General features: G+C 45.8%; 1 protein-coding gene across 3 annotated transcripts; it reads left to right on the top strand.

Annotated features, from left to right (window-relative positions):
• The first annotated feature begins 448 nt into the window (after positions 1 to 448).
• Positions 449 to 9553, top strand: INS (insulin). Of its 3 annotated transcripts, none has more exons than XM_027651355.1 (4): positions 456 to 559; positions 1084 to 1324; positions 6198 to 6435; positions 9362 to 9553. In XM_027651355.1, the coding sequence occupies exons 2-4, from the start codon at positions 1220 to 1222 to the stop codon at positions 9496 to 9498; spliced, it is 480 nt and encodes a 159-aa protein (XP_027507156.1). In that variant the 5' UTR covers positions 456 to 559; positions 1084 to 1219; the 3' UTR covers positions 9499 to 9553. The 3 variants fall into 3 exon arrangements, with proteins under 3 accessions (XP_027507160.1, XP_027507156.1, XP_027507157.1); XM_027651356.1 differs by having other exon boundaries at positions 1104 to 1324; XM_027651359.1 differs by lacking the exon at positions 1084 to 1324 and having other exon boundaries at positions 449 to 559.
• The last annotated feature ends 321 nt before the right edge of the window (positions 9554 to 9874 follow it).

A 9874-nucleotide genomic window follows, 5' to 3' on the forward strand; every position in this document is an offset into this window, starting at 1 on the left:
CTCAATGTCCTCCTACAGTATCACTTGCAGACCCCAATTTTATTGTTGGGGAAACCTTGTCATATGTCCAGCTGCAGAGATGAGCAGTGGAAAAAAACACAGAAGTATGTGACATAATAATTTATTTTCTATCCATGAGACCACTTTACAGCAGGGACACATACAGTCTGAGCCAGCCATTCCTTCATTTTTTTGGCCTTTCTCTCCTTGTCTGCTTGCCACCTCAGCTGCTCATAGCACTCAGTTATAGCACCCACCACTTTCTGCTATGCCTGCTGGTCTCTGGTGGCCTGCCCGTGCTTTCCAGCATTGTGACCAAGGACCAGGTCATCCTTTCCTCTCTTCTACCAAAGGCTTTCCAGGGCCGAGGTGTACCTGTGATGTCACCTCCATGGAAGCCATGGCAGTGGTACAATGAGATTTTAGTGCCTACAATTGTGGACACTGGAAAAAGCTCCCTGATGGACTCAACAGCCCCTCTCATGGTTGTTTCTTGAGGACTGGGTCAAGATCCTCTCTGTTTTTGCCCATGGACTTGATGACACAAAGGACAGACATGGTATCAGTGCTGAAAATGCGTATTTTTAGATTGGTGCTGATCAGGCTACTTTTACAGTGCTTCTCCACTCTGTAGAAGTTATTTGTTACTTTTGTTGTTCAGTACTTGTCCTCTAGCAAGGTGTCATCACCTCTTCTAATGTTTCTCCATCTATGCCAAGTATTACTTTTGGGCCATTAATAGCCGCAGTTTTCATCTTCTCATCATTGATAAACAAACTAATTTGTTCTGCTGTGTCTGCTAATAGCTGTGTCTAGGAACTATTAACAGCTCTTAGGTGCTATTTCCTTCTTTACCTTCTCAGAAAATATGTGTCCAGTAATATTTTCGTGGTGTTAAAAGGAGCTTAGCTGTTTTTTCCATCTCTATTTATAACCTTGCGTATGCATGTCCAAGGAAAGATTTGGGGAGCTTTACTTTAGAGTTCATTAAATTTGGTCTAGTTTGTTTAGGTATTTGTGTAGAGGTTTGAGCCTGCAGAGGCCAGAGGGGCTTCAGCAAGGTGCAACCAAACTCATTTGCAGGTTTTGTGGTGTTTGGTGAGCTGGGATTGCCAAAGATCATCATTTCCCTGCCAAGAGGCTTGATGTGCCAGAGGGTAGCCAGAGGGTTTGAGTCACAGCAGGCTGCAGCACACCTGGAAATCTCCCTTGTTCTCTGATGAGAGCTACGGGCTCTTTGGAATTGCTCCCTGAAGCATCTTCTACCAATGAGCTGTATCTCCAGAGGTGGGACTGTACTCACAATCCTATCTGCACTTCACAGGTAACCCAAAGGTGATGGAAACTGATGGGTCAGACCTGGTTGGTTACACTGGGCTTTGGGATACACCCTCTGTATTATGAATCCATCCTTTTTACTCTAAGCAGCAGGATAATGTCCCCGGTCTGGAAGAGCCTGGACAATTGTGAAATCCAGTCTGGCAGGAGCATCTACCTTGACCTTGGTGCCTGGTGGGGCAATGGGGACATCTCACATGCCCTGCAACCAGGTATCCACCCAGATTAGTTTATAGAAGCAGCAGAGATTACTTGTATCCCAGTGAGCATCCCCCTTGTCTGCTTGCACAATGCCCTGTTTGAAGCAAGGGCATCTCTCATTGTGTGACTCCAGATAAGCCAAACCTCACCCTTTGCTGTAGCAGCTTCCTCTCCCCCCTGAGGCTGTGTTGGCTGCCTCCACTGCCACATAACTTTGCAGATATCTCAGGATTTGGTTGCAAGTATTCCCAGGATTAATCACCCTCTTTGGTGCCACGTTCACCTTCCTACCCTTCATCTCGCACCAGTGCCACTGATGGGGTGGCTGCACTCTGCTGCTGCACATGTGCTTGGACACACCGATGGGAGCAGAGCATCTGGAAACCACCTCTCCCCACCATGTCACCAGCTGTGGCTGCATCCTGCATAGGGAGGGGAACAAAGCCTGGAGGGCACCACCGCAGGCCCCCCCCCCCCCCCCCCCCCCCCCTCCCCCGTGCAGAGTGAAAAGCTGTAGCTAAAATGGCCCACGTACTTGGATGCATTGTCCCAGCTACACACCCCCACTGGCTACCAGTGGTCATACTGAGACGCCAGCCCAGGGGCTGGTCACCCCCAAAAGCTGCTCTTGGGAATGCAGATCCCTCAGGGTGACTTGGGGCCATGCTTTGGCAGGCTGATGGCACAGCACAGCTGTGAATTGGGGCTGTTTGCTTCACAACCCACTGAATTCACCGTTCAGGGAAGAGAAGCCATGCAGTCATTGCTGTGTGGCTCTCTGCTAATCTTTTGGGGCAACACATATGCAGGTATGGGAAGAACAGTCCTGGTGGTGGCTGCCGAGCACCAGAGCAGCAATGGGGATGTGGGTGGCATTTTGGGGTCCCTGGGTGCTCTCCGAGAACTTGCTTGCCTCCTGACCTTTGCTGTCACTAAAACTTGCACAAACTTGTAATAGTTAACTATTTCTCCTGTAACGGACTTGTTATTTTTTCAGGACAGGGTTTGAAAATGTGAGACATCTACAGTAGTAAAGATTTTATTGTGCTCTCAACGGACTGTAAAACTTGATTCCATGACACTGGGGATTGCCTAAATCTTGTTCCCACTGATGCAACTGCTTGGGGTTGGGGGTATGTGGGGGAAGGAGGTGGCTTCAAGTCACGTCTGGAGGTGGTTTAGCATGAAGGGCAGGAGCAACCCACTCCCACCCAGATGCTCCCAACCTTCAGCCAAATGAGCCCGATGTGGACCTGAGGATCTGGGGAGGTTGCAGGAGGCATGCATAGCTGAAACAATGGGTGAGTGCTTGGCTCATCATTGCCTAATCACATGAAAATCATGGGGAAGCCCAGCCTGGAAAGAGTAAGCTGAGATTTTTCAGGAGAAAAAGCTTTTCCATCTAGAAATGGGCTCCCCTCTTGGCCCCTTCTCTCACTTCACTGCTGACATGGGAGCTTTCTCTCTAAGACAAAACTTTCCACAGTTTATATCCATTTTATATCCATTTATATCACTGCTAGCATTTTTCTTATTCCAAAGGACCATTTATGGTAAGAAAATACATTTTCCAATAAATAATCAAAGTGATCGTATTTTGGAAGAGGAAAAAAATCAAAGTAGGAAACTTTTGCAAAAAAAATTTGGCCTGTGCTGAAGATTGAACCAGCATGATATCTTTTTCCCCTGCAATAAATCTTCTGGCTTATTTCTGTACCCAAACTACAAGGAGACGAGAGGAATTCCTCAACGCTCGGGTACAGTCAGCCCTTCCCCTGCTGCGGCACGCTGCAGAAATGCCACAAGCTTTTTGAAGCTAACTCCAGGATTTGGTTAGCCAAGAGTAAGAGAAGTAACAGACTGATAGCATGGCACTTCCAAAACAAAATAACACAGCTTTTTTTGCTACATCAGTGGTGTAAGCCTCAGGAAAAGGGAAGAGTCCAGCAGGGAAGCTGTCTAGAAGGGAGACAATAGTGGATAGAGGAGCCTCCTTACAAAGTCCCTCTGTCAATAAAATGCACTTTCAAGTGACCTCAGGTAACATTCAAAAGCGCAAGAAGGAAAACCCTAAATGGCAAATCTCAGCATGTGATTAACCTGGGGAACACCCTGCTCTGGAGCCTTTCCAAAGCAATAACTGGACTGAAGTCCATTGGGCCTCACACCGTGTGATGACTTCAGGAAAATGATCACCAAGGGGATCTGTAGGGCAATTCTTCAAATTGTCCTCTTAGTGTGAGATGCCAGCTGCAGAATCCCTCCTCTAGAGAAAGCATGAGTCACACAAGACTTCTGCTCCTGGCTTTGACAGCCTACTTCAAGTGGGGTAAAATGCCAGGTTTTATCCTTTGTAACTACTAATTCCCCACCTTTTCCCAGTAAAAAGAAGGTCCAAGTGAATTCTCTGAACTTATATCTTGCTGAAACCTGAGCCCCTCTTCATGGATATACCACTAGGTCATTCAAGTACATCCAATATCTTTTTTGAGGGGAAGAGAGATAGTGTTACACATTGTGCAGAAGTGCTATTAACTGTAGTTGGGCATCACAACTTGAATTTATTAGCAGGAGGCTGAAAGACCTACATGGCAGGGGATGTAACTGATAACCTTGTCTTGCATCCATTTGAGCAAATGGGTCCCCTCCCTGAGTGCTCATCAGAGATTTAGTGCCTCTCATGAGCCTTTTTGCAATCACAGTCATTTAGCAAACATATGATACTTCACACTCAAAGGGGCATATGGGACTTCCTACCTCCTAGATGTTGATGGATGGAATTGCTTTGGCTACTCAAGAAATCAAAGCTCTGATTCGAGTTTTGAGGCACTGTGCTGATTTCAGTGAACTTCCTTCTGATTTATGCTGTGTATGAAGAATCAGGCTTATTCTAAGTTAAACAAGCAACAGAGTTCAAACAAACGAAAATGTCTCCTACTCAGTTGTGCTGAGCATTTGTCTCAAAATTTGGAGCAATGGGAAGTTTGAGGATGATCTCATCCCCAGCATTTAAAATGGGCCTTCTCAGGAAGAAAGAAAAAAAAAAGAAGAAAGCAAAAGAAAGCATCCTTTAAGCAGAAAGAGGTACAAGCTTGGTATTGTGGCAGAAAAATTGAGCACAGAGGTACCCAAAAATTGGATAATGTTGTGAAAAAGAGAGAGAGCTAGATCTGTTGCCTGGACCACCATCTCCTATTAAAAGCAAATTTACCAGCCAGAATGGACTAATTAGATATTTTCTGTTTTTCACTGGGCTTACCAGAAATATTTCTTGGTAGTAAAGACACCATTTTGGGCACAGCCCCAGAGAGAAGAACTAAGATGCTCAGAGCTCTCACCTGCAAATGGTAGAGACTGAGTCTTTGCTCTGCTTAATCCCAAACAGAAATTTGAAGGAGCAGGTGAAGGAGGGGACCTGCCTTTCAGCGGGAAAAGGTGGAAAGGCTCACTTTTTTTTCCACATATACAATTTCAAATGCTCAAACTCTGGCCCTGAGCTGAGCCAAAACGATGATCTAAGGTCTCCTGCAAAATGCAGGTGTCATTCCTCCCCCTGCCCAAGCTGTGGACACGTGTTTTTCGCTGTGGACCGCATGACCAGTAAGTGGGGCCACTGATAGCCTCAGCTCAATAATGTGTTTTCCTTCTTTTAACACCTGACAGTAGCATGATTTCACCAATAACTTGGTCCCATTGCTGCATACTTTCCAAGGTAATATAAATCAAACAGATTAACATGTTTGCTTTTAATTTTACATTTTAGAAACAGATGTTGAGCCAACTCAATGCCAACAGTGTCTATTGCCAGCATTAGTGTCATCAGTAATCATTGCAGCTGTAATAGCACCATTATCTCCTGCTAAAAGGGTCACTGATGGCTCAGGACAGAGCTTCAGGGAAGAGAAAACAGGTTGGACTAAATGAGATGGAAACTGCAAACTCTTGCTTCTGTCCTAACATGCATAAAGACCTGTGGATGTTAAGCAGAGGGAAATTAGTTTGCACAAGTAGCAAAAATTTTGGCTAGTGTGTCATCAAGGAGGTGGGGCTCATAGCTCTTGTGTCACTTGGGCTAACTTAAAGAGTATAAATATGGGAACAAGAGAATGGGGATATTACTACCAATCATCATCTCTCAGAGCAAACGTCTCTCCACCTCTTGCTGCCACCTCTTCGGGTAAGTCAGATTGCCTCCCTTTTAGCTTCCATCTGTTTAGCAGAGTTGTTTTCTTAAGTTGATGTAACTGGCTTGTTGGCCCAAGAAAATGAGGTCTCCTCAAGCCTTTGAGCACATTGTGCTGGTTTGGGGCCATCATAAATTACAGACCCTTCTGATTTGACAGAGAGAGTTTTTCCTCTGAAAGTGTCTGCTGATCTTCCCTCTCCTGGGTATGTACGCTATAGGGCTTGGTGGGATGGTTCTTCAGCCTAATTTGGCCTTTTGAGACAAGACAGCAGGGAGATGAAGGGTGATGTGAATATGTGGATGGAGATGGATTTATGGTTATAACCGTTAGTCATTTACTGTGACTTGTAAAGCCTGATGCAGAGAACTCTCCTTCCCTCTCAAGCTAGTGCATCTTTAGAAGGTGCATCTCCTGCTTTGGTCTCATTTTCATGCCAAAGGATCTTGATTACAACCTAATTTTTCCTCCTAGACCTCCCTGTGTCTTCTCTGGCTCTTAACCTTAGGCCTCACCCTGCTCACCATGGCTCTCTGGATCCGATCGCTGCCTCTTCTGGCCCTTCTCGCCCTTTCCGGACCTGGGACCAGCCACGGGGCTGCCAACCAGCACCTCTGTGGCTCCCACTTGGTGGAGGCTCTCTACCTGGTGTGTGGAGAGCGGGGTTTCTTCTACTACCCCAAAGCCCGACGGGATGTCGAGCAGCCTCTGGGTAAGTCAGGCTGACTGTGAAAGCAATCTATGCTAAGTGATGTGAAATGCAACAACTGCCTGTCTTTGACAGTGACACCAGGAATGTCCTTGATGGGGAATGCCAGGAATACCTTTAGCATACCAGCAGCATCACATTGCCAGTGAAAAGCTCTTCAAGCTAAAAAGGCAGATGAGAGGGCAGGCAGGGAAAGAGGATTTATGAGACAAAAGGAATTGTGCCTGATAGCTCAGACTCATCTATTTCTTTGTGCTGCCATTACACTGGCCTGGGCACATTCATAGAATATAAAGGTGGAAGGAACTCAAGAAGCCTCCATCTGCCCCAAGACAGGATCAGTTGTCCCCGTTCTATTCCTTACCCATGCTTGCCTAGTATGTCCATAAAAACCTCCAGAGAGAAAGCTTCTTCTGTCATCTGAAACTGCCTGTTCCCTAGCTTAACTGACCTTCTTCTTGAGTGTTTCTTCCCAATATCTAACCTGAACATCCCATGCTATAAATTATTTCTTGTCTTCTCAGTAGCGGACATGGGGAAGAGTCTACTCCTTTCTTCTTTATGACTGCTTTTCAAAATATTTAAATACTGTTCTCCTACTGTCTAGTTTTAACCTGTCCTCAGCTACACAACCCTACTACCTTCTTAGGTCATATTTCCTAGATCTCTAACCATGCAAGTTGTTCTGCATTTGTCCACATCCTTACTGACTGGTGGGGCCTGGAGAAGAACATTGGATCCCAGCTGAGGTTTCGACAGTGCCACGTAGAGTGATTAGACTGGAAGAACAATATTTCAAGTTTCACACCTTGTTCCTGTCTACACAGGCACTTTGCCTTTTTCAAAGTAGCGCTGCGTTTTCCATTGATGTTGACTGCTGTCTCCCTGGGGTATCTTGGCCCTCCCTTGGGTGGCTTAGCAGTCCTTGAAGGTTTGCTACCACAGTCAAACCCCTGTCCTGAATGTGCAACACAGTCTCACTGTCTACCTTTAGTGTCTTTCCTGTTGCTTACTGAACTCATTTTTCTGTGTTTCTATAATTTCAAATGTAAATTTGAGTACTAATCTTGCCCTTCAAGAGGCATTTTATCATGTCTTTTATTTCATGGTGGCAAAATGCTGGTAGAGCTGCTTTAGTTCCCCCTCCTTAGCATTCCTGAACCATTGATGAGTGCAAGAGCCAAGAGTCAGGAGAAGACAGCCCTGCCAGCACCCCCGGCAGTGCTGGGTCACTGCCCCTGGTCGAGTACGTGGTGTCTGTATGGCAATGCAGGTGGGATGAGGCAGTCCAGAGATCTGCCCTTCAGCATGGTGTTTGTATCTAGATAGGGCCAAGATCTGTAATGGTCCAGCTGTAATGCAAAGGTCATCTCTCCTGGACATGGGTACCTGTGGCTCCTCAGCTCTGGCTCCTCTATAAACCCAGCAAGCACAATCTTTATTCTGTCTTCCAAGCTACTAATGAAGACTGTGAATAGATGCAGAAGGGACCCCTGCCAAACACATCCATTTCAACCCTCTCATTTCAAGATGGATCATTACTTAGCCTCCCCTCACTACAATACCCTCTCCCATGATTTCTCTTCTCATCACATACTGTTTTCATTGGTATCCAATTCCTTCTTCTGTGTATGTAACCATCCTGTGAAATAGTCTTAGAGGTCTTTGTAAGGTGAAACCAGGTAATGTCATAGCAGAGGGTTTGCCATGATTTGTTTAGAATGCCCAGCTGTGATGTTATTTGCTCTGTTCTCTGATTATTTATTTCTGAAGGCCACCACAAAGGGGTTGGAAATTTCATTGGCCAAATTCCCTAAATACTGTACAGAGAATTTGATCAGGCTAAACAGATTGCAAGTATTTGAGGACTTTCTACCTCTTTTTCCAGGACTTTTGCCTGAGCCACCACCTCTTTGTCACACAAACTGGTTGTGTTTACAATCTACTCACAGCTGGCTTGAAGGATGAAGACAAGTAAATTACAAAACATTGACTAGCTATTTCCTCTTCTGCTTAATGTTGGACCAAATCTTCTCTAAATTTCCCTCCTAGCACACTAGCATAATGATTTCATGTTACTCTTGTGCCTTGTTCATTGCATCACGCTTTGGGGGCTTGGGGATTTTGCATCCTGTGCTGTACTTTCATATTGCCCTAGAAACCACATCTCGTTCTTGCTTTCCAGGCATTTTCTCTTTGTTGTTTTTAGGGGCTCTTTTCTTCCTGCAGGAAAAAATCACTGATTTATTTGCCATTTTTCATATTTTCATTGTGCAACTAAAACCTGAACAGATCTGTGCACATGTTTTCAAGTTCTCTCCAGTAAATAAGACATTCTGTTGAGTTTTATCTGTGTCCAAATACCCTAATTTATCATTGCTTCTAAAACTTGCCCCCAGCTGTGAACAGGGACACACACAAATGCTTTTGCCATTGGCTTGGGGCTATATCCAGGCAGCCGACTGGAGCAGGCTGTTCAGGAACAACTGGGAAATTCAGCCAGGTTCAGGACTGGACTGTACAAGCAATTCTATGGACAATCCCAAGAGGGGCTGCAGTCCCAAACAACTCATCTCTGTAGAGCATATCATCCCATTTTATCATCTTATTTACTAGCTGCTCACCCCAGGGAGGATGCAGACTTTCTCTTCTTCTCCAAACACCTTCCTCAATAAAGCCCTTGTGTCCCTTTGTCCTTCACTCTGCTGATATCCACTCATCTTGGCACATTCTGAACACCATAGGATTATTTTGGAAGAGGAAACAGGGACCTGAAGGTGCTCCAAGCATCATCAACTTGGGGAAACCTTTGCAATGTCCTTCCTTAAGCTTAACAATCTGGTGTCTGCTAAGGGGGGATCTGCAGGGCTCAGCAGCTTGGCCTGATGCTGTGTGATGTCCTGCAGCTTCTCTTTTTCTTCCCTGGCAGTGAGCGGTCCCTTGCATGGTGAGGTGGGAGAGCTGCCCTTCCAGCAGGAGGAGTTTGAGAAAGTGAAGCGAGGGATTGTTGAGCAATGCTGCCACAACACATGCTCCCTCTACCAACTGGAAAACTACTGCAACTAGTGGCAAGGCTGGCGGTGGGGAGTTCGCAGGCCACAGGTAGAAACACGCACTTATGCTACTGCACCTTCAAAGCAATGGAATAAATGTTGTGATCTATTGGAAGGACTGTGCTGGTTCATGTGTCAATGTCATGGGGAGGGGGCCACTGGTGTCTCCTTTAGGGCATCAGTGTCTGTGCTTGGGTAAGGCAGTTTTACAAGGTCCTGGAGCCAGGCATCACTTCACGCTCTCCCTCTACCATACAACCCTGAAGTTAGCTCAGGGGGTTAGAGCACGGTGCTAATAACACCATGGTCATGAGTTGGAATCCTGTATGGGCCATTCACTTAAGAGTTGGACTTGATGATCCTTGTGAGACCATTCCAACTCAGAATAT

The sequence above is a fragment of the Corapipo altera genome, unplaced genomic scaffold (genome assembly GCF_003945725.1).
Source record: "Corapipo altera isolate COAL_440 unplaced genomic scaffold, ASM394572v1 78, whole genome shotgun sequence".
In the NCBI taxonomy this organism is placed as follows: Eukaryota; Metazoa; Chordata; class Aves; order Passeriformes; family Pipridae; genus Corapipo; species Corapipo altera.

Bases quoted from the DNA above. Each gene is read 5' to 3' on its own strand.
- INS (XM_027651355.1), top strand. From the start codon at position 1,220: ATGAGAGCTACGGGCTCTTTGGAATTGCTCCCTGAAGCATCTTCTACC. The intron at 1,325-6,197 runs GTAACCCAAAGG...TTTTCCTCCTAG, and splicing joins ATCCTATCTGCACTTCACAG to ACCTCCCTGTGTCTTCTCTG. The intron at 6,436-9,361 runs GTAAGTCAGGCT...CTTCCCTGGCAG, and splicing joins GGATGTCGAGCAGCCTCTGG to TGAGCGGTCCCTTGCATGGT.